The 24,574-nt window shown below is 43.6% G+C and overlaps 2 protein-coding genes across 4 annotated transcripts in view; both read right to left on the reverse strand.

The window, feature by feature from the left end:
* Window positions 1–809: 809 nt before the first annotated feature.
* On the reverse strand, window positions 810–15,141 carry bsk146 (brain specific kinase 146). Of its 2 annotated transcripts, none has more exons than XM_035145891.2 (5): window positions 14,901–15,141; window positions 6,580–6,846; window positions 6,272–6,474; window positions 5,441–5,632; window positions 810–5,360 (listed from the first exon to the last, which is right to left on the reverse strand). In XM_035145891.2, the coding sequence occupies exons 2-5, from the start codon at window positions 6,749–6,751 to the stop codon at window positions 4,617–4,619; spliced, it is 1,311 nt and encodes a 436-aa protein (XP_035001782.1). In that variant the 5' UTR covers window positions 6,752–6,846; window positions 14,901–15,141; the 3' UTR covers window positions 810–4,616. The 2 variants fall into 2 exon arrangements, with proteins under 2 accessions (XP_035001782.1, XP_035001783.1); XM_035145892.2 differs by lacking the exon at window positions 14,901–15,141 and adding an exon at window positions 7,660–7,803.
* A 3,161-nt stretch (window positions 15,142–18,302) lies between these two features.
* Window positions 18,303–24,574, reverse strand: part of wu:fj29h11 (protein NO VEIN) — a 39,674-nt gene continuing 33,402 nt past the window's right edge. For both annotated transcript variants that reach the window (XM_035145719.2, XM_035145720.2), the window contains 6 exons: window positions 24,190–24,304; window positions 22,234–22,368; window positions 21,865–22,131; window positions 19,416–19,566; window positions 19,130–19,274; window positions 18,303–19,048 (listed from right to left, as the gene is read on the reverse strand). In XM_035145719.2, coding sequence (XP_035001610.2) covers window positions 18,635–19,048; window positions 19,130–19,274; window positions 19,416–19,566; window positions 21,865–22,131; window positions 22,234–22,368; window positions 24,190–24,304 — 1,227 coding nt within the window. In that variant the 3' untranslated portion in view covers window positions 18,303–18,634. The remainder of the gene's footprint in view (window positions 19,049–19,129; window positions 19,275–19,415; window positions 19,567–21,864; window positions 22,132–22,233; window positions 22,369–24,189; window positions 24,305–24,574) is intronic.

Consider the following 24,574-nt stretch of genomic DNA (forward strand, 5'->3'; position numbering starts at 1 on the left):
TTAGGTAGGTTTTAATTAAATGCTGAATTAATGCTATGCTTCAAAATTAGTGTTAAGAGAAAGATTGTGTGGCATGCATAGTTTGTAATGTCTCCACGTGTTTGTTCTTTCTCAAGCATACAGATATTAGCACGCTGTGATAAAATTGCAAACAAGACCAATGAGGAACTGAAAAACCAGAAAGCACTCTGGTCAGAATTGATCTCAGTACACTCATTTTGGCTGTGGGACTGACTTGATACCTTCAGTTTCTGTCTGTAGTTTTGAGTTTTTGTTTTATTTCAAATGCCCTGTCTGTATTAACACTTTCCCTCTGACACTTTCAATTTATATTTTTTGTAATGACAGAGTTCTTACGCCCGCCAAGGAGGATATGTTTTCACCTGCAGGTTTTTTTTCCCGTTAGTCGGCAGGATTACGCAATAACAACTTTACGCCTTTAAAGGGCCCATATTGTGTAAAATAAATGTTCTGGGCTTTTATTGTCTGTAATTTCTTGAAGGGTGTCAGTAGGGACCCTCAAAGTATGAAAATGGTCACTCCGCGGACTTTTTCACTCAGTCAATTCGAAGGAATATGTTATCGAAATCGGGACGTTACTCCTACATTGGCCGACTGTCCTGCTAAAACTTAAACAAACATGAGGACAATGTGTAACTTACCGCTCAGAAACATCCTGTTGTAACCGACTGTAAATATGTGGCTGGCTGCAAACACATTCACACTGTGCATACACAATGACATGTTCATCAACCCTCCTGTTTCATCATCCATAGAGAAAGACAAAAAAAAAAGTCACAAAACCATTATACCCAACAAGAATTCTCATTTTATTGACTAAACCTCAGCGTACAGGAAGACATTTGTAATGCAGCGACAGAACTGGGTACGAGTTTGAGTGCTGTGGTCATCTACTCACTGAAACTCCACTGAAATCGTGATGCTTTGAAACATGCCACTGGAGAGAGAGACACTGACTCTCCATTACAACACGTGACATTATGGATGAGTTGAGGAGGCCTCAGGCGTTGGGAGGAAGAGAGATGGAGGAACGCATCATTTAAAGGTCCAGTGTGTAGGATTTGAGGGAGTCGATCAGTCAATGGAATGTAATATTCATCGTTTTCATTCGTGTATACAGTGTTTTTGTTACCTCAAAAGGAGCCCTTTGCCCTTTCCTCTCCCACAATACCCTGCCATGTTGTGTCGCCATCTTTCTACAGCAGCCCAGAATGGACAAACCAAACAGTGACTGTAGAGTGGGCCTCTCAGTTTTACGAATCCTGAACACCACCAGTGTCTGCTACACATGCGCAAGTGTTTTCAGTTGCTTGCGATATTGAACTTCACCACTAGTGGTCACTAAATCCTACATACTGACCCTTAAATTTCTACATTGGTGTTAGCTACTCATCCTTACACCGAGCTCAGGTAGAAAAGAGATCGATTCTGATCTTTTAAACTTACAGATTATATAACTTGCATTACAATTTAAAAACTAATTTGGACGAAATTATGCCGAAATGTTTACTGAAAGTCAACTTGTTGCTCGCGTTTAGAGGATCATCTTGGTTTTGCTCTCAACTTTACGGCCTTCCCGAAGGAACATTTATTATTACGGACAACTTAGTGGACGTAGGAGGATGTTTTTTGATGAGCAAAATGTGTCTTTTGAATGAGCCGGTAATAACATTGCAGGCTGAAATAATGACAAATCTTCCTGTTTCAAAGAAACAAGCCAAGAAATTTAATTATAAAAGTAAGTGGAAACCCACTAAAATACACCATGCCGATACAGTGTGCGTGCAAAACTCTTTGTTTCGCCACTTAAACTGTGAAAGACAATTCTCATCAAAGTTAAAGGTTCACTGTCACTCGGATGAGGCATGAGAGAAAGTATGTGTGGAAGCATTTTGGATTTGACACCATATATTAAAAAATAGTGGATGAGTAAAAGCTGTTTACGGGTCTACGTTAGTATGAGTAATATGAATCTGAAGTTAAATGTTAGCTTGATGCTATCTAAGGCTACATCCACAACTATGTTTTTCTTTCTCTGCTACCGGTATGCCTGCTGTCCACACACGGAAACGCTGCTGGCCCCAAATTAGATTGAAAGCTCTGGCGCTGTGATTTTGTCTGGACGGGCAGAAACTGAGATGTTTGGAAACAATGATGTAGACGCACATATGTTTGCTGGTTGGCTCTTTGTGGTCATGATGAAGCCTTCGCTGATTCGTCGGGCTACAATCACATGACCCTCTACCGACCTACACCGGGTCAGGTGATGCATGGAGAGGGATTCAAATTACAGAGCTTGGGTGGACAGAGATAGTTGGAAAATGTAGTAAAATGGATGAAGCCTAAGATAGTGGAGGCACTGCCAAGTTGTTTTGTTGCCCCTGTGGTCACCGCTGTCCACCCTTGGCCTCCGCCACTGCCAGATCCGCAGAGCTTCTCGCTGGACTTAATGTAAAATGAGGCTTGTTAGGATGGATGGCTGAGACGCTGTGGAGAGGTAGAATGGTGGTTTGTGGGAGAAGAGTTAACGCAGGGAAAGAATGACATGATGAGGTCATGTACAGGCCTGTGCACCCTCCTCTGCATGTTGTCATGGGAGAGGCCCCCCCAGCCGGAGCTCACACAGTGAACGCTGCTTGCAGCTGGCCGATGGAGAGGCTGCAGCGAACAGCGTGACAGCAGTGACTGTATCAGCTCTGTCCGTTGTTCTGAGTCAGAGGGCTGATGCTGAGGATGAGGTCAGAGATTGTCACAAGATGTAGTCATTTGCATACTCGCCGGCTGATCCGGGAGCAGCTCTGAGGGATGCGATCGGAGCAGGTTCATGTGAGAGCCGTTGAGCCGATCCTCAGTTGGGACAGATCCGAGCTGAGGCCGCCGACTCTCACGGGATGAAGAGACATGTTGTTTGCAGCTGCACGACATCTACAGAGAACTACAGCTTGTGACGGGAGCAACACTGAGCAGGTTTTCACAACAGACAAATTCATGCAGATTTATGTCTGGAAAACAACACACGAAACGTCCATTCATATACATGACCTGATGTTTTTTTGTTTTTCTTTCGATTATTCAGGTAATATTCATGATGAGTCAAAGAAAGGATTGGATTACTTTTTTGCTGTTAATTTTAAATTGTTTAAAAAAACATCCATGCCACACTACCTCACTAAAGGTGGCTGTTTAGAATCTCTTCTAAAAATGCATCAATTAATTCCTTACCTATAATTTTTAATTCAAGCCTCTCGCTCTACGTCCTCATGCTTTGCTCTTTTTTTTTCTGTTCCTGAATGTGGTGAGATGAGTACACAACATTAATAGCAATACAAATACAACACACTGAATAGAAACTAATTATTGTTCCAATTTTTAGCCCTAAGAGATCATAACGGCGATATTCCCACTTCGACATGATGCGAGGAATTGTGCTACGGCAAAAGTTCTACATCACAATGTTTTACGATTCTTTTAAAACTATTTTTTCATATATATTTTTTTGGAAAGCCGGTTTCAATTTTCTTGAAAGTTAACTTTGAGCTACTTGTCATGCAGTTCACAAAAAGTGACGTGTTTCACGTGTTCTGTTTTCCTCAGATTGAACCGAAAATGCAAAGTGATAGTTTTTCTTTTCAGACGATACTCAAAAGAAAACAGAAGTTGTACAAACAGAATTTCAAGAGAGAGTAGAAAATAATGTTTCACCGGTGAAGACGATATGTTTGTCATGAAGAACAGAGGCGGCGGCGTCTTTCTCTCAGTCCAGTCTCACACTCATATTGGTTTATGTCCAGCAGAGGGGAAATATTACATCTGGAAACCACTGGTCACAACTCAAACATAATGTACTGACACCAATATGTACAGCAGCCAACCACGTGTTGTACAGAGAAGTGGGTGTGGCACAGCTACTCCGATACACCAAATCATAACGTAAAGTCCCGACAGAAAGACAAGAAAAGAAAGAGAGCTACTTTACAAAAGAAAACAATAGAAAAAATAGTGTGCAGTCTTTTTAGATTCCAATAAATAAGAAAATCCTCAAAGCAAAAATAAATCCACTTCTTTTAGATTCATACAGTGATACACTCACACGTTCACATTACACGTGACACATTTAAAACAAATGTTCACTCGTTTCTTTTTTTTTTTATCTTGATTGGTGATTCCTTGAACTCTGCATCTTCAAAAATACAAATCCTTTGACGTCTTGAAGATTTCACACAGCGTTCTGCCGCTTTTCTGTCTTTATTTTTTTTATTTCATTTCATTTATTTTTTGCTGGAAGTATTGCTTTAAGAAATACATTTTGGTCTTCTTCTCCGATGTGACAGAATCTCTAATGGAAGCAATTTCTCATTTCTTCCTCTGGGTTTCACAAAAACTGTCTCGTCATTGAATCCAAAGTGTTTTTTTAACCTCGTGAGCGATGTACGTACTCGACAAAGACTTTCTGTGCTGTGCCGCTCTCAGGATGTTAACAACAGGACACGTGTACGTCTGATTGTTTCGTCTTCCAGGCATGCACATCTAGGTGGTTGGATGGGAGGTATAAACGTGTGGTGGGGTGAGTCTGTGACGGTAACATCCGGACACGCTCACACGCAGATCTCTATGGGCGTGGCCACCAGCATGCGGCTGCCCGGTGAACTGCTCTCTCGCGGCATTCGATCGTAACTGTTGGTGGACGACACTGAACTGTTGGTGGAGACGGGCACGAAATGGTGGCCGTTGACCTGTTCCATCAACCCGCCCTTGGCCCCGCCACCGTTCCCCCGCTCCACCACCACAGGAGACATTGGAGAGAGAGGGGACAGAGTCTGCTGCTTCATCCGCTCCACCAGCAGCTCCTCATCCTCCTCCCCAGACGACGACGATGAGATGGTGCCATTCACCTCGCCTTGCACGATTCCTCCTCCTCCTCCTCCTCCGCCACCGCCAACCCTCTCTCCACCTCCTCCGCCTCCCGTGTTGCTGTTGCCGTTGTTGTTGTTGTTCTCCGTATCCAGCATCCAGGAGTGGCTGAAGTAGCCGAACACCTCCTTGACAGAGCAGCGGCGGTCCTGCTCCACGGAGAGCAGTCGGCGGAACATGCGGAGGGCCTGCTCGGTGAAGCGCCTCCACTGTGACGGCACCGTGTTCGTCCTCCTCCTCTGCCAGCGGATGAACTCCTGGTAGAAGGAGTCGGAGGGCAGCGCCTTCTCCCAGGGGAAGTTGCCGGTCAGCATGCAGAAGAGCAGCACGCCGAAGGCCCAGACGTCAGTGCTGTAGTCCACGCAGAAGCCCTCGTGGCGGGACACATCGCAGAGTTCCGGAGCCGTGTAGGGGATGGTACCACTCACCTAGAGGAGAAGGTCAACAGGTTAAAGCTGCGACAAGATGCTAAATAATAGAAAAGTCACAAAATACAACCGATACTCACTCTTTTCACAGGCGAGCCAGCCCGGCGGGTCATGCCAAAGTCGGACAGCTTGACCTTGCGGCACTCTCTGTCAAAAATGAGGATGTTTTCGGGCTTGATGTCCCTGTGGACCAGCTTCTTACAGTGCAGGTAGTCCAGAGCGATGGCTACTTGGTGCACGCAGCGCTTTGCCACTGCCTCTGGAAGACCAACCTGAGAGAGGGGTCAGAGGAAGATCTGAGTGGAGGCCATCCATTATCTGTACCGTTTATACCATAGCGTTGCGGGGGGAACTGGAGCCAATCCTAGCTGACATTGGGCGAGGTCACCAGCGTATCATAGGGCCAACATATAGAGATAAACAACCACTCACAACTACTGTCAATTTTGAGTCTCCAATTAACCTAACCCCAGGTTAACCCAGAGTAAGCCCCCGCAGGCACGAGGAGAACCTACGAACTCCACACAGGAAGACCCCATCCGAACAGGAATCTATATCAGGAACCATCTTGCTGTGAGCGACAGTGCTAACCACTGCACTGCACCACTTCCCAAGGTGCGTAAAGAAAATGCCGACACTGAGCTGGGCACGTTTTTTGCAAATGAAAATTTTTGACATTATGTTGTTCTGCCTTGTACTTCATTGGAACTTCTGCTGTGGTAACATGTGTCGGGTAACACTTAACAAAGCAGCAGCAAAAGTTGAGACAGAAGAAGACCACAAGCCAACATTAGGCGGTTAGGAGTGAGAGAGTGCTGCACATAGATGCACTTTGTGAATGGGTGAATGGCAAAAACCGTACTGTAAAGCACTTTGAGTTGCCTCAAGACTAATGCATGAGGTGTTTATACCTGTGGAGGAATGATATCGAAGAGGTCTCCTGCCAGAGCGTACTCCTGCGCGAACACAAAGTATTCGTCGGTTTCAAAGGCAATGCCGAACATGTTGATGATGAAGGGGCAGGGAGACAGGTAGAGCGAGATGCTGTACTCCCGCAGAAACGACTTCAGCTTGGTGGTTTTCTTCTTCAGGAACTTCAGAGCCATTTTTGTGCCTTTGGGGGAAAACAGAGCAGATACAGTTTTGTTCTTCGAAGCCAAGTTCTTTTTTTTATATTAAAACAGCACATTCTTCTGTCCATGTGTGTTCGCCCCCTTACCTCTGATCTTGTGGATGACTAGGTCCACCTTACCATAGGTGCCTTTGCCCAGCTCCCTGATCACCTCGTAGTACTTGTTGACCTCCAGCCTCTCCAGGTTCTGGGCTGCGATCAGCTGCAGCTCATCCAGGATGTCCATGTTAGCTCGGGACACCAGCGGAGAGGAGCTCATAATGGGGACAGTTTCAGGGGATGGAGCCGGAGGGAAAAACTGGGGAATGGACGCTCAGGCACAACAAGAGCCGCAGCAGCTAAAGGCTGGAGTCACTGTGAAGAAACAAGGCGAGACACATTTTTAATTGGTGTACGATAATATTTGTTCTTTTTTCCCACTTCATGAAATGCTGTTGTGTTGTGAAATGTCTTTGTGTTGTGTTCCAAACCCTCTGGGCCACCGTAGCTATGTGGTATTTCTGTTGATTTCAAGGTTGGAGCTCACAGTCTGCTGCTCTGATCTGCAGTGTGATAGTCATTGAAAATGCTAATTATCTGCAGTGAAGGCTTAAGTAATTCTAGATGCTGTTCGCCAGGGGGATGCCAGAGCTGAGTCTCTCACACACACACACACAGAAAACCAATAACAGTCCTTTCTGGCAAATCCATTCCCTGCTGCAGTGTGATTATTCTTAGTGATTGTTTCTATTTTCTTTCCTCCTGAGAAGTGGGACCTGACAAATCCCAACCCTCACTCTATAGATCCTGGAACGTTTCCACGTGTTCACACACACACACACACGCGTCCACATATAAACACACATCCACACGCTTATTACATAACCTGGAGTGCCGGAGAGCCGCTTGAGCAGACGCTTATGAATCTGCCGTCCTGTCACTGCTCACAGTGAAACCAGCGACACTTGGACTTCTGTCATATTCATACCAGCACGTAGCCTCGTCTGTCGGTACACACAGTACACTGATCTGATATTTACTCCATGAACAGAATCTTTGCAGCGTCGAGTTTGAGGTGCAGAAAATAAAACTTTCTGAAAAAGACTGAGCAGCTGCAAGTCGCCATAACCTGCTTGATCACCTTAGTTAGAATACACACACACATAGCAACACGCAGTTTTAAAGTACCTCGTCATCCCCTCCACAGGCCTCTGTGTTGCTCTGTGGGGGTGTAATCTTTTTTGTATGAGCAGCAGACAGAAAGAGCAGTTGACCCCAGCAGGTGAGGAGGGATGAGTCAGTCCGGGTGATAAATGGCCGCGCGGAGAGGATGTACTGAAGCTCTCTCGCTGCTTTAAATAAAAGGCTCTCGGACACGTGATGAATGCACACGTACGCAGGAGGGAGGGCAGCGGGCTGTGAAAGAGAAGGCCATGTGGTCGTGTGGATCAGAAGTGCTTACTGTAGCACTGCAGGACACATGCAGCGCCACGCGTGTCGCTCTGTGTTGGGACAACAGAGGGGGTTTGGTTAAAATAACAAAGGCTTGTTTAAGATCATGATGGTGCTGCTACGTCATCACTAAAATGAAACATTTTCATGAACGCTTGTCACAGATGTTGCCGGCAGGATTAATTGGTGATAACCATCAGTGTTGCCAGATGTACGATAATGATTGTATTTGTACGATGATTTTGCCTTCTGTACGATCAATAGGGCCAAAATTACCTTAATGTATGATTTCAGCTTCTAGTGGCAGTATTAGGAGTTAGTCTATATTTATAATTATCAGTATACAAAAATATGGATCTATGCTTGTTGTGATGATGAGTGTGAAAATGGACCATGTGTTATCTTTCCAGCCAATCATAATTGGAGGATTGAGGAGTCACCACACAGGCAGCGATTCAGAGGTGGAGCTTGAACTTTTCATACTAAGGTAAGCCAATGGTTTGTTTTATGTGGCTAAATTGGTATATCATGTCAAATAATTATTAGTCTAAATGTGTTTTTAGTAATGTATTATAAAGTTATAAATAATTTATTTATTGTTTATGTATTTTTGTTTTTCTTAGATATGACGCGTGTAGAATCATTTCCCCCAAAATACATTAACTTTAGGCCATTCTTCAACATTTCCCATCTGACAACACTAGGCCCCATCCTCAGGAACACGATATCCAGGTCTTTTAATCAATGTGTTTGCAGTTGCGTTGAGTCACCTAGTTGCTATGGTATCAGATAACTAATAAAAACTTAACAAAAGGAACATGAAAACCTGAACAAATAGTGTGATATGAGCTCTGCCGAAAATAGCACAAACCATTGTTGTACTTTGACTTTTATTTAGTTTGGTCCATGGCAATGCTTTTTTATTTAGAAATACTCCAAGTCTCATCCTCTAACATGAAGGAAGCAGCAACACTTCTGACACTGAATGAATTATCCTGCTGAAATAAATTTAAGAGAATTGAATTCTGCCTTTAGTCTGATGATCTTAACTATATTAAACTCACAATCTGTGTCAGAATAACCAGATTAACACCCCCACATTCTGCTCAACCATTTCATCCAATGATGTTAACCTACAGCCTGATCTCATTTGGTGTGTTAAAAGGTATGTGTGGGCCTGATAGACGATGAACTGGAAACAAAGTGGGATCCCATCGACTGCGAGGAGCCAATGAATGAGCAGTCAGGGCACATCACTGATCTATCACAGGGCCGACATATAGAGATTAACAGCTATTCACACCATGTCTTTGGGTGAAGGCACCATGTAGGCACATCCATCCATATATCCCACTCATCCTTTTGAGGGTAGCGGGGGCTGGAGCAAAGGCAGAACCATAGACTGTATAAAAATATGGACGACAGTTCGAGTCGAATAATTGTGATTGACCCCTGGTGGCTGGCTACAGAATAGGACACAAACCCCGCCTCCTCCGAGTTACTGAGCAAAATACTTTGTCTGGTAAATCACAGTAGCCGGTGTGCACAAACTTATGTCATAGATGAAAATGAATATGATGATAAAGTGTTACAAATACCATCAACAGACGGTGAGGGTTTAATGAACTGATTATACTGAACATTTACAGAGTACAAAGACCTTTAGTTTTAACTCGAGCAGGCGTTTGACATGAAAATCACAATATTTAAGAGATTTTACATCATTAACTGTCGAGCATTCAGCTCTCATGCGTGTGTGTGTTTGACATCTGCGTGTGTGCACCTGTCTCTGTGTGTTTGTGTTTGCCGCTGAGAGAACTGAATCTGTATTTATATAGAAGCAGCATCACAGCCGAATGAGTCATCGGGTTAGGAGAGGAAGTCTGCTGCTATCCCACTGTGTGTGTGTGTGTGTGTGTGTGTGTGTGTGTGTGTGTGTGTCACATTGGCTGATTGTTAACAATAGATGAAACTCAAGGCACAACCAGCTGCATTAAGCATTTCACATCCTTGGTTGAAACAACTGCAGAGCCAATGATTGGGCAGCATCACGGCAGTGCTGAAATCTGATAGGATAGAAAAGTCACACATCAAATAATGTGACGACTGCGATATAAAATGAAGGCAAAGTGAAGATGACTGGCAGCTTATTGTACTGGTATTAGTGTAGTTAGGATTTAAAAGTAAAAAACGTACAAGATTATAAAATATATAATAATATATAATTATAATCCATCCGTCTTGACAATCTACTCCACCTATCACAGAACTGTCTGCCCTCTGCTGTGTGCCATTGTCCAATCAGATTCAAGTGATATGAGGCTTTCACAGTCATATTTGCTCAGTTATGCAGTGGTACTTGTACATTTACTTTTTTAGTAAATTTTTAATCTAGGTGATGATGATGATGATGATGATGATGCGGTTCTCTAGCATTGGGGAATCAGTTCCACTTAGCAAGTACTCTTGATTTTAATACTTAAATTCTATTTAAAAGCAACTTTAGTTGAGTAATTCCTCCACCATTGCAAATGTACCAATATGAAAATGTTACCTTACAAAATAAACAATACAAGCATGATTATATATTTTTTTTCTTCATAAGGTTTATGGTTAAAATGTAAAAATATTGAGGCTAAATTATATTTCTTTGTCATAAGGGTTTGATAACAACATCTTGGGAATCAAAAAGATATGGATATCAGCCGATATATCCGTATCGGCTGATATCCATATCAGTCAGGCTCCACACTCTTAAAAATAAGGGTTCCAAAAGAGTTCTCCAATGGGGTCAAGCCAAATAACCCTAATGGTTCTACTTAGCACTTTTATTTCAAGAGTGTAGTAAAATAAGGGTCCTAATTATATTAATTATATTATAGTTTATTACTTCAGCATCATACAATGTGGGAACTTTGAGCAAACACACCAGGGCTTCAAACAAATCATTTTCAACTTGCTTCTATTTACCAAAATCAGATGTGTCTTATTTTTCATTAAGAGATGATCATTTTTGTATTTAATACTATAATGTAATGTTTATTTTGAGTCTTTACAGTACGCAGCGTGTTCCAAAACAAGCCGACTTCAGCAGAGAGGGAAAGAGCTGAGGGAGGCAGCTGCAGGGAGCTGGGTTCACACAAGCAGGTGAAGCTTTAAGACAGAAATGTTCAACAACCATTTTCTGCACAGTGAATCATGCAGGCTATCAGTGTGCCATCAGAAAGTATTTAGACTTTTTTCACATTTTGAGGAGGACGGAGGTATGCGATCTACTGAGTAACATTCTAGTCTTTGTTTGTCGGTTGGATGTCATTTGCAAAGAACACACTACCTGTCTATATAAGATTTCACAGCCAAAAATGAGCATCAAGGTAAGCACCGAGCTACGAGGTCGAAGGGACTCGGGTCTCAGACAGGACTGTATCGAGGCACAGATCCAGAGAATGTGACCTCCGTGATTTAAGAAGCGTGGAACAAGCAGGACTCTTCCTCGAGCTGGCCGTCCGACTAAACTGAGCAACAGTGGGGAAGAGCCAGAGGTGGGGGAGGAAAGTGATGGTCAGTTCGGCTGAGCTCCAGGGATCGTGCGTGGACACAGGAGCATCGTCCATGAGGCCAATATTGTTTTTCACTTGCGAAACGGGAATGCGTCACTCTCTGTCATTTGTGCGAAATGCAAACAACCTTTGCATCTCAGGACTGCACCTGTACACTTCCACAGGCCTTAAACTGCAGTGAACTGGACCCACACACAAACTAAACACTAAAATACAACCCCCCAAACACTGACACTCTGTGCCACCAGGTTTCGCACTCCGAGGAGCAGCTGACTAAATCCCAGACTCCACACACACACACACACACACACATAAAATCGAAGAGTGTGTTTGGAGTGTCTGACCATGCATTGACAGGGAGTGGTATATGGTAGCGAAAATAATAGGAGCGAGAAGAGAGGGAGACAGTAAACAATGACAGGGGCCGTTGATTTGCCAAGTACCAGCATATGTGTGTGTGTGTGTGTGTGTGTGTGTGTGTGTGTGTGTGTGTGTACAAAGATAAAGCGTGTGGTGACCAGCATCTCTGCACCAACAGCCAACAGCACCTCCCTTTAAATCCCTGGTGCAGCAGCTCAGGGTAAAGTACAGGCTCGCTGTGATCATTCACACCTCTGACCTGTTGTTCTTATTATAACTGGGGACGTTCCGCAGATTTTACATATAGAGATCAGCCTGTGAAAACAGTTCACTGCAGCTATTTACTGTTGCACTTCCATTAAAAGAGATTTAAAACACCACACTCGAAGCAGCAGAGACTGAGATATACTGACATTTTCACTAGTGTGGCATAAGCTCAAAAACAAGAGATCCTACTCTTCCCATGATGCATCTTGACAGTGTCTTCTGTTGGACATTCCCTGCCTGGTAAACACTCACATCTTCTAAAATTTCTATTATGTGTAACAGTGAGATCTAGTGTTACATCCTATCTACATAGATCTAATACGTATATGACATCTCCGTATTCACGAGTTAAAATAAAAACATTCACTAAACACAGTTGGACATTTTAGTAAAAAAGCCTGTTTGCTCTCTTGCGGTGTTCGATAAGAAGATTGATTAAATGTAAAGCCGGAGCTGGCAGCCACTTAGTTTGACTAAAGACTGGACACAGGAGGAAAGCTTTTAAAGTTACACATACATCACAGAGACATCTATCTTACACCAGATTCCCAGGTAACTTGCAGCATGAACTGTTTCAACGCTCCCACAAATTTTCTTTTCTTTTCCTGTACGGACAAATAAAACAAGATATAACATATACATATCTGCTATAGAAATGGTCCTATTTTTGCTGACTGATATTTCTGTCATTTCTTGGAGTAGGCCTTATCTTAAGCTTAAATTGCTTGATGGACACGGAGAGCAGGCTCCCCCCGACTCTATGGCCCAACAGGACCGAGGCCTCGGCTCCCTGCTGCAAATTTTTTTAAATATTTTGGCTTTTGTAGTTTTTATTTTACCTCGATTTAAACACGATGATGCAGAAAACCATCTCTTGTGGACGTTCCCTTTTCAGAGGGTTAATAAGTAAAACTCAGACGAGCTGGTGGGCAAACTTTTCACTTTAGACGGACCAAAGCTAGTTGTTTCATTTTACTAGGCTAAGATCAACTGAACTACGCTAAGATAAGATAAGCTGAAGTGAGCTAAGCTATGATGAACTAAAGTTAGATAAACTAGGTAAAGCTAACCTAAGCTAAGATAAGTTAAGCTAAGTGTCTCCTGTCTCTAGCCTCATACATTTTCGTATCAGTTGATTTCAATAATTATCAGTGAAGGTCGTGCTTTTCATCTATGAGCAGAGAATGACGAACTCTATTCAACAGCAGAACATCAATTATGCGTTATACCTCAGCACAATGCATACACAATATATTGATACATATTGAACCTTTTGCTATCGATGAAAATTATATTATGATCATTATTTAAATTGTTTCATATTCTGTGTTCAAACATTAGTCTGATTATCCAGTCATTTTGCATACATTTGCTTTATTGTCATATACTGCATATAAAAGTGAGCACAGACTGCGCCTGAATAAAATCAGTGTTTATCAATGAACAGGTGCAACATCCAGGACGTCTCCCATGTCCCACCAGCTACATCATGATGTGACGAGGAGGAGCCTGCAGCCAAAGCCTCCACCGCTGCCAGCGAGACGCCCGGTGCCGGGGGTTTGTTGAGCACCGGACCGTCTCTGTGACCTACATTGGGATCTGTGACTCATCATGCCGGGGATTTTGTGCGTACTTTTACTTATATCTTTGTGAGCAGCATTTTGAGCATTGATGTCACGGAGTGAGGACAATTTGGGAAATGAAGACATTTAGGCCAGTCCAGAATTTGACAAAGGCCTGTTTGAAGGTTAAGACTTGCTTTTAGGGTTAGGGTTAGAATTAGGGAGGGTAAGGTGTGTGCAGCTTTCCTTAGTAGGACTTTGCATTGACTTCCATTCATTGTGGAAAGTCTCAATGAAACCTTACCCTAACCTAAACCAGGACCAATTCATGACTAACCCACATTTTTACCCGACCACAACTCACATCTGACCCCGAACTTTAACCATAACCTCAGAGTTCTGCCTCATCAGTGCTGGATTTTGGTCCCCATGAGGTCTACTGGGCCCGATGATGTTGTTTATGTTAGTAAAGGTCTTTTAAATGAGTAAAAACACACAAGAAACTCCCACAGTGCCTCAGAACACATAAGACAACAGAGGATGACTCCAACAGTGGGGTCAGGTACAGGATGGGTCACTCTAACTTGACTCCTGACAGCGTGTGTGCAAACGGATTGTTGCAACACGCCATTCTTCGGATTAGGCACAAAATGTACTGAGGGGGTCAGGTAAAGTAAATATCACAGCCTCTCGTCTTTATTATTATTACTATTCTCCAGTCATACTCAAGCTCAGTGTTCGGGGGCTACGTCATGTTGGATCCCACCTGCAGTGTGTCCTCAGACTGCACTGACTCTCAGGGAAACCACTGACAGACTGACAGGGACACACACACACACACACACACACACACACACACACACACTGCTGCAGAAACCTGGCTGCCCCCAAACCACAGCCTGCATGGTTGGAGTGAGGGGGGGATGAGCTGCGATCAATAACACAAATTGCTCTACAACCAAATACTGTAAACAATGTTAAAAAAAAAGAATGCAAACAGTGATGTTTCCTGGAGGCAACAACAAACACAGCATTGTTTTCAGTGTGTGCTGCTGCTGCTGCACAGAATGGGCCCAATCCATCATGCACTCAGGGCCAAGAGGTAACACACACACACACACACACACACACACCCCCACACACACACACACACACACACACTGTGGTGAATGCTGCATCACTGGGTGAGTCAGGTGCAGGCTGGGTGTAGGAGAAGAGGACCACTCACCCCTCGGTGTGCTCCCATATGGGGTCCGCGCTGTGAGCCCGGGCTGCAGCTGAACACGCGGGGCGGTGGGGGCGCATGCTAGGGCCAGGTGAGCCGGGGGTCGCCTGCTCTCCGTGTCCGCTGAGAAGCCTCCGAGCAGCGGTGCGTGTGCGGATGTGGCGCCGGGCATCGCTCAGTCTCCTCCGGGCTCTGCGTCCTATTGTCTCCGCATCGCTCTGTCCTCTAGGATGGGAGGAGAGGAGAGGAGGAGAGAGGAGGGGGAGGAGGGGGAGGGAGGAGAGGGGGAGAAAAGCCCTCCCCCTCCACACCGCTCTGGCCAATCACAGCGCTGCTCCGCCGGGAGCCGCCGCTGCCCGCTGTCTCCGTACAGACTACGCTGCCTTCAAGGGCCGTCGGAAATATCTACAGACAAGGGTGTGTAGGGGTGTGTGTTGTTGAATTGCGGGGTGCTGTAACATTCACCGACTGTGGCTGGGTTTCTGGGCACAAAGCAGAAAAATCATTACTGACTTCGATTCAATTTGCATTGCGTTCGGCGGCCCGAGAGAACTCACCGCACTGCAAATTAAGAAAACACATGCGAATAGAAAACACATGTGCAGATTAAGAAAAGGACTTCATCAATTTGACGACACACGCACTTCAAAAAGTCACAACACCTGCAAATACAGAAACGCGCTGCAAACAGACAGAAACCCCCAAAAAGGGATGAACCCGGCTGTAGTTCAATGCCTGCTACAGCCAGGTTCATCACTTTGTTTTGGTGTTGTTTCAGCTATTGACAGCACGTTTCTGTATTTGCACGTGTTGCAGTGCGTTGGGCTTTCTCGGCCACCGTTATCGCTCCTAATCAGAACATACATTACATCAAGGCACTTCACATAGTGTGGTTGGGACCTTGCATTGTTATAGAGAAACCCAACAGTTCCCAAACACGAGAAAATAAACTCCTTTAATAGGAGGATACCTCCGGCATCACTCAGCTCCACTCAAGCTACTGAATGCTGCATAACACGAAGCCTGCAGTTATCGTGGCTATTGTTCCGGCTCAGTGAAACACAATGGAAGTTGTTGGCCATTTCAATATCCAGTTATCTGACCTGAGCAACATGTCAGAAACCTTGTGAAGACAGAAGTGAAAGTCTTAGAAAGTCTTGTTGCTCTTTCGATGCGTTTAGAGGTTGCTGGTCGCTGCCATCTTTTTACGAAGCCCTGATTATGACGAGTTGATGTGTATGACTACATCAGGACAATGTCTCCACATGTTGGTGACTGAGATTTGCAAACAAAGTTAAAATCATTCATGCATATTGTGCTCTTCACTCCAGAGTTGCGTGGCCTTCTCTCTCCATTTATTTTATTTTTAGAAGAATACCATCAGGTCTCTACATTATTCTCATTAAGATTTCAGTTAACAGGACATACAATTCCTACTGTCTGTTGTATTGTCACTGTGTTTGTCTGTCCAAAATCACTTGAAAACATCTTATCAGCGACTTGAAGTTGAGATTTACAAGGCAGTTTGAATGCCTCATGAGTCCAACAGAGGGGGCATCTATATCTCACCTCATATAAAAAGAAGAAAAAACAAACATCACCTGGTGCTAATCTCTGCTCTGCCACATGACTGCGGCTCCATATCACTTATCTGTATCTCTCCCAAACATCGGCACGATATTAAATCTGTGGTCCGCTACACTGCAGTGACCTGATCTGACATGATGACGTTTATTTATCTTCTCTGTGAGGACATTCTAGTTTTCTAGTTCTACGAAATGCACTGTCAGATACTGCAGTGCATTTTGTTGCAGGTTTCCACTAAAGAGCCCCTGCTCCTATTAGAAACAAGCTGTTATTTGCTCAGTCAGTGTTTCTCTGTGTCTCAGTGACTGAGTCTCCCCTCATGACTGATCCTTTGCAGAAAGCAGCCCTGTGGTTACAAAGACGTTGCATCACAGGGTGGAAATAGGGAGGTGCTTTCCCTGGAGGTTGTTTCTAATATCTCCACCAGCACCCATCACATGGCAGTAATATGGCCTGATTTGCAAAGATTGCCATCTTATAAGGGAACTCACACAGTGAGGTCCAGGGAGCACCGGGGGTCCTTAGTGATGAAGAGAAAAACAAATAATCATTTATGGTTTTGGTATCTTCCCCTCTTTGGAATATGCTTTGGTTTGTCTTGTAAGTAAAGTTCAAGGAGAAAGTAAAGAGGAAATCCAACCTGAATTACCCCACTGTGGTTGGATGCCCTTGCCGACCAGTGCAGTTTAAAGGTCACTGTGACCTTTGACCACTGAAATAATAATCAGTTAATGTTTGAGTCCATATGACAACTGGTCAAAAATATGAGGACATTTCTGAGAATTGAGATGATGTGCACACATTTTCTGAGGCCATCGTGACCTTGACCTTTGACCAGCAAATCTAATCAGTTAATCTGTGAGTCTTAAGTGAACATTTGTGCCAAATTTGAAAGGACGTGTTTTTATACCTCTTTTACACCAAAATTAGCAGGTATACGCAGGTTTTTTAGATGCTGGAAGACCCGAATAAAAAAGGAAAATTGACTCCTTTCCTATTGCCAGAAGAGGCAATTCTGTTTTTTCCCCCAGTTTGTCATGTTTGACGTCACAAATGTGAACAACGGAGGCGCTCTCTCACCAGGCTGTCTTGACAAATTAGTGCACTCACCCAGATGTCACGTTCATTAAAACCCACGTCTACTGCAGCGTCATTTGACCTGGGAGTGAATGCAGACAAGAGCCTGATTCTTAAGATAATGCGTACACAAGGCAAAAGGGGCTTTTGTAAGGTCACAGTGACCTTGACCTTTGAACTCCAAAATCTAATCAGATCATCCTAAGTGAATTTTTGATATAATAAAATTGACTACGGTTGTTCCTGATAAGTTCACAAGAACACGAGGTCACAGTGAACAATGACCACAAAAATCTTCTCAGTTCATCCTTGAGTCAAACTGAATATTTCTATCAAATTTTGATAACTTCCTTCAAGAAGTTCTTGAGATATCGTGTTCACAAAACGAAACGTCACTGGCTGTCTGCGTGACAGCGTAACATGTGGAGTAGGTATAGGTTTGAATTGCAGTTCTGTGGTTCACTTCCTTTTCTTTGTAGAGTGATACTTGTATCAAAAGTGGACAATCAAAGTGCAGCCTGTTCACTGTGACAGTGCAATTACCAGGAATGATGGCAGCCTGTAAGGGACCTTTCCAGTCTGCTCTGCTTCGCTTTGATTTAACTGAAACCAAAGCTAGAATTACTTCATCTGTCAGAGGTTCAGGTGACACAGAGTCGGCCATCGCTAAAGATGTGTCTGTAAACTTATTGAAGACCATGTGTGTTAATATCCAGTGTTTAGAGCCAAATACATTCAGAGTCACTGAGTTAACAAGAAAATTTATTTCAAAGGAATGCTAGAGTACAAGTGAGGTAATAAAAGACGGTTAAAACATTCAGAATTACTACTGAACACTGACTAGAAAACACACTGTGTGCAGTTTGCTGGCAATAACAACATTATCATGGACAGAGATGAAAAAGGAAAGTGCAAACTTTGGCTCATGAGCAGCATAATAAAGAAAACAGTAGCTTGCATCATGGCCACACTTAAAAAAAACTAAAGTCAGTGCAATAATGGTAATGTTTAAAAGGCATATTGAACTTATCACTAACAATTTATGGTGTGTGTTATAGTGCAGAAACTGAAACTTATACAAACAGATAAAGTGCCAGATCTTTGGTGTGAAGATGCTGCGCGAGGTTCCGAATGCGACACAGTTTAACGTTGTTAGCATCTCCTGCGCTGTAAACCCGGTAGATGTGGTAGCGCTCTTTCTCTTTCAGTGCAAAGTCCAGCTCGTTGGCGGAGAGGTGGATGAACGACTTTTCTTTCTTTATAGTGGACTTCACCTCCACGTACACCACCTTGGCCTCTCCTGCGGGTCCGAAGCTCAGTTTGAAGTCGTAAGGCTGGCCGCTCTCTCCGGTCTGATTGCACCACTCGATGTGCGTGGGGCACCTGGGGTCGCCGCTGTCCATCCAGTGGCACAGGAAGGAGTTGACCAGCTGCTCTCCCCACTCACCGATCTCCGCCATGTCCATGGCGTCGTCTGATACCACCACCTGTAGAGGAAGAGCGGTTTAGAAAAAGCTCGCTAACACTCAAACCGCTGGGAAACCGTCAAGTGGAGTGAGGGTACTGACGGTGGTGGGTCTCTGGCAGGTGAGGTTCATGTCCTCCAGGGGCTGGGCTTTGTTCCAGTGGGGGAAGTCCAGGTTCAGGGGAGGACGATAAGTGTCTGCCGTCCCCTGGAACACACTCGGAAGCACCACAGCGTCAGGGACGACCCTGACAGACAAAGGATGGATCAGTGTGGAGAGTAGAGGAGGTGGGGGAGCAGGTGGGATTACACAGTGTATTTAGTAAAAATCTACATTAGTTTTCTGCATGAATATTTCAGATAGTGTGAGATGAGGAGGAGAAGCCTACAGGCTGTTTGGAGCGTTCTGGTCGCTGGCTGTCTCAGCGGGCTGTGCAGATGGAGGACTCTGCTGTGCTGGTGGGGGAGCTGCGGCGCTGCTCTCTCCATTCTCAGCTCTGTCAGACTCAGTTGTCTCTGTCTGCTGACGATGCTCTGTTCCTAACACACGAGACCAAATAACAGAATTAGGCATTTACAGGACGCGCTGCACATGAAGAATTTGTTGATAACGCCACTTGATATAATCATTATGTTTTCATGATAAATGTGAACTGTAGCTCCGATTAAATGCTGCCACCCCAAATATCAAATAAAAACGAAAATGATAACTGTTAAGATTAATTTTGTATCACCAGGTTGATAAAATGACAAAATGTCTGCATAGACATCTGTAGACATGAAGGTTTGTTTTAAATAAACAGTGTTTAGTTCTTAGTTTTTACTTTTTGAATCTAAAATAAGTCGAGTGCTGTCTGAAGGGTCACGGTGAACATTTTTTGAGGATTACTTTTGCGATACTTCACTATATGTTTTGTGGTCTCTCACAATACTTTTGCATTACTTTCCAATACTTTGCTTCTTTTAGTCCTTCTGTCTATTTTCTGTAGTTTACCCAGTTACAGATGTTCCTTAAATGCACCGCCTGAAAGGGATAGTTCACCCAAAAATGAAAATTCACTCATCATCTACTCACCACTCGTGAGAGCTCGAGAGTATCGCGACGACTGATCTAGTTTCGTGAGAACTGCAGTAGTAATTAGGAGGATAACAGCAGACATTTAGACTACGAACTTGGTGTAAACGACTCAATTTCGAAAGTCAGGGCTTACAGACACACCGGACGAGCAGTATGGAGGCATTTTATATTTTTTTACTGTTGTTTTTATTATGTTTGAAGATGTGGTCGCCAGTTGCTTCAATTGTATTGGATTTGGCTGCAACGCTGTTTACCCCTGAGACTCCAGAAGTGTTCTGTGGACATCGGCAAAGTGGTGAGTAGATAATAAGTGAATTTTCCTTTTCCAGTGAACTATCTCTATAAACCATCGGTAGTTACTCAGCTTCCCTATGTCCCTTAAACGCATCACCTGCAAACTATCAGCAGGTGATGCTCAGTGGTTACACACACTCACACACACAGCTACACACACTCCATGTGTTCTTCTGAGTGAAGAGGATTATCCAGGTGAGTTGGCTGCTCAATTTAGCCCAGCAGCATGAATCATGCATTTTCATTGATTTCAGGAATTGATGTTGAGATGTGAATATACTGTCAGTAATGTTAGTTCATGAGTTAATCAGTGTGATCGCAGCCTTGAAGCTAAACAAAGCTAAGCTGCCATATGTAGCTGCTGCTATCGCTCAGGTAAGAACTCAAGGTGATTTGTGTTTGAAGGGATTCGAACCAAGTAAATGAACTCAACTTAATAATCTTTAAGCAGGAACAAGAACAGCTCCCTGCCACATTTCAGAGGATACACTAATTTTCACTGTCTGGACATTTCAGTTATTACAGTAAACACATTTGGTTGTAATTTGTTTGATGGTATGTTTAAGTCGTGAATTGGTTTACTTTTAAAAGGAAATTTGCATGAAGTAAATGTGCACAGAGAAGCTACTTGGAATATAATATTTTGCTAATATTTCTCTTTTTCGTACTATTCTCGTAGCTCTGTGTTTGGTGTTGTGTGGGCTGTAGGTCTTACTGCTCCTGTAGAGCATTGCAGTCAATCTCTTTTCCAACCAAGTGAATCCAAGACTACATATTAACAAATTAAGGTCCTGTGTCCAAAATATTTGAGAGAACCTCCAGATATTGAGATATTTTATTTTTAGGATACTAACCCAGGATGAGAGGCATAGATTCAGTCGACCGTGGTAGTGAGTGGGATGTTATTAAAGATTACATTTCAAATTGAGTGTCATGTTTGCAGGTGTTATACAATTCAGTAAAATTACGTTCTGTGCATAAGAACCATCCAAACAAATAGGCTTTAGCTCTGGAATCTTATCAACTCCACCCCTGCTGCTCAATAGGCATGGTTATGTAATTAGTGAGAGGAGACTTAAAGTAATTCTTAGACCAAGAGGTCTCTCCAGAAGAACACAGTACAGTGACCTGCAGGTCAATGTTTGGTCACTTCTTCTTCTTGGACATCATTTGACCATATAAAGTTGTTCTGGCTTACATGTTAGCAACCTGTTGCCTGTTTACATGTCCAGCAGTCATGGAGAAACATTAACATTCATTTAGAGTCATGTCTCTGGAAGTTTATCTCTGGCTTGGTCTTCAATTAGGGAAATTAACTGTCTGCAAGCAGTTCAACTTTCTTTTCCAGCTAGTCCCTAACTTAGTCTGGGATTTGTTCTGGGGTTTGTCTTTCATTTGTTATTTCACCCTAAACCATAACAAACAACCAAAGGCAGCAGGAGACAGGAGTTAGTTGAATGTGTAACCTGGTGGTCGTGGCACGGTGCTGATGCTGGTGGTCCCAGCAGCAGGGTTAGGTTGGCCTGGATGGCTGAGGAGTCTCTGAAGCGCGGGCTGGTCTAGTGGTCTGGTGCTGCTCCTGAGTGGCTGGTGTCCCTCACTGCTGGGACTCTGGGGGAGGACGTGGCCTCCTTCTCTGAGCACTCCTTCTCTCTCCGGGCCTCTGTCTTTAGGGCCAGCAGGAGGGGGCCACATCTTCATGATGGCATCTACTACACCTCCATCTGACTGACCTGCTGGCACATAGAAAACGTGAGAAAAAGGGATTTGTGGTTTTTAGGTGTCAGGACATTCAAACGTAAACGTGTTTTTTCTGGAATAGCTGGACAAAGTACCTGTGCGAATGCTTCCACTGCTCTGTAAGGATGCTCGAGGAGGCCAGCAGACTAGTGTCTGTTCCCCGTCCTCGTGTGCAGGGCGTGGTGGCTCCACGAGAGAGCTGATGGAGGAGGAGTGACTCCTTGATAGGACTGAAGTTCAACATTTTCAAGAGTTAAAACCAACAAGGAGAAACAGAGGATAATGTCAAACGGCTGTAAAACGGCCATCACAAGCAGTATAGGCCTGTTTCAGTGCTGTTATGTCATAAAAGCTGATTTTGTAATGGAGAAGTCTTTTGATCATATTATTCCTTGCAGACGTATTTGTGTGTGTGTGTGTGTGTGTGTGTGTGTGCGCTGCACTGAGATATCTGCTCCTCTCGCTCTTTGAGCCCTGGCAACAGCTGCTCTTTTATGTGGCCACACACAACCGTGAACAAACCCGAATTAGCATATGCGAGAAACCCACCAGTTATCTTTCCGTGTGTGTGTGTGTATGTGTGTGTGTGTGTGTGTGTGTGTGTGTGTGTGTGTGTGTGTGTGTGTGTGTGTGTGTGTGTGTGTGTGTGTGTGTGTGTGTGTGTGTGTGTGTGTGTGTGTGTGTGTGTGTGTGTGTGTAGAAGGAGTGTATGTGTGCAGGGTTGAGACAGAGAAGAAAAACACTTTGAATATTATGAAATGATAATGGAAATCAGGCCGAATGTCACAGAGAGAATTGGAGAAACTGCAGATGGAAGATGTCACTTTGACAGAGACTCAGAAAAAGCTGCACTGTCTTGTTAGAATTCATCTCAGGCTCCAGTTACAGCAGCGAGTTGCTGCTGATGTTCTGCATCAAACTGTGACTATTTCACACATTAACACTGAACGGTTTTTCCTTTCATTCTTTACACTTAAACTATGGTGTGAATGTCTGACTTCTCTCGCCTGCTGGTGGCTCAAAAATACAACGTTTCATTTTAATAAAGGCTAAATATATACATAACTACCGAGGCACAGTATGAATGTGTGAATATAATGTGACTTTGAATGTCAAGTACTTTGATTGGTCATTACAACTAGAGTTAATAGTGCTATTATCAATGCATTCCATTTAATATTTGTCCAAAATATCTTAACAACAATGAACCACACTGTTGTACTGTCTAACATGTTTCTTCATTAAAATGAATATTTTGAGTCCCACACTGATCTGCTGCTGGAAATATTCACTACAGTACCACGTATGGATTAATCCACCACCGAATATAATCCCCAACACGTACACTGTTCCCTTCTTTGTCAGTAACGTAAGTTTAAAACTATTAGGATCTGCCCCCGTACAGGACTTATGACTCTCAGGTTTCCATGTTGACATCTTCTTCTGTGTCTTATGCATGGCTCCTCTTTTTCATCCAGAGATACTTGTATTGATTTTAAAATGTTTGTCTTTCGTCGCGTTTCAGAAACATCAACACGCCCGATCGAATCCTGTTTTCTTTCCTGTTTTGATCTCACATGTGCTTACTTGGACATTATCTGGAGTTTCTACCAGGGGGGCTTGCAGGAGAAACGCCAGAAAAATATCCACAGACTCGGACATTTTCCTTCTCACATAGAGCCCCTCCGGATAAAGATTGAGTTTTGTGAATGTTTGAGCTTTATTTTCCTTTTAAAGTCCTAGATTCTCTTGAGTCTGCTAATTTAAAGATTAACAGACCTTATCAGGTTGTTATTCTGATAAACTCACTTCTTTCTAACTTAACTTTTTTAATTTGCGACATTACTTGAGACAGTTTATCAGATTTTATATGGCTCTCTTTGGAGTAATTGAAGGCTTTATATAAAGTTTTGAAATATGCAGTTGTGCTCCCCAACACCATAAACATGCTCCGATGTGTAAAATCAGTGGTTTGTCTTTTAGTGCAGTGATGCCTAGTTATTTGGGAACGTTGACGATGGATGTGTGGACAGTGTACGTGTCCTGCGCACCTCTCTCCAGCTGAAACTCTGGTTTGGGAGGCTCTGGGACCTCCCACAGCTCCTGGTCACTGGGCAGCTCTCTGATGTCCTCTTTATACAACAGTCTCTTCAGAGCTCTTGGGTCCTGCAGACACAAACAGAGGTAATGAGTGTGGTACCGATACTCGGCACAGTTACAGCAATCATATTGTTTTATATGGTTTTCTCAAATGTATTTACATAACAGACACATGACTGATGCATCCCATCCTGTGTCTAAAATGCTTATTTACAAAAAGAGTTACATAACAACACTTGAGCTGGGTACGCTTTAGGTTTCATCTCTCAGATTCTCTCGCTAACATTGGCAGACGTTCTTATTAAAATGTCTATGACCTAATTAACATGTGCTGCC

Source organism: Hippoglossus stenolepis, chromosome 21 (assembly GCF_022539355.2).
Source record: "Hippoglossus stenolepis isolate QCI-W04-F060 chromosome 21, HSTE1.2, whole genome shotgun sequence".
NCBI lineage: Eukaryota > Metazoa > Chordata > Actinopteri > Pleuronectiformes > Pleuronectidae > Hippoglossus > Hippoglossus stenolepis.

What these genes read in the sequence shown, in the direction of transcription:
- bsk146 (XM_035145891.2), bottom strand. Translation starts at nt 6,751, where the DNA reads ATGAGCTCCTCTCCGCTGGTGTCCCGAGCTAACATGGACATCCTGGAT. An exon ending in AGTCATCCACAAGATCAGAG is followed by an intron (nt 6,475 to 6,579) that starts GTAAGGGGGCGA and finishes TTTCCCCCAAAG; the next exon opens with GCACAAAAATGGCTCTGAAG. An exon ending in TCGATATCATTCCTCCACAG is followed by an intron (nt 5,633 to 6,271) that starts GTATAAACACCT and finishes CCCCTCTCTCAG; the next exon opens with GTTGGTCTTCCAGAGGCAGT.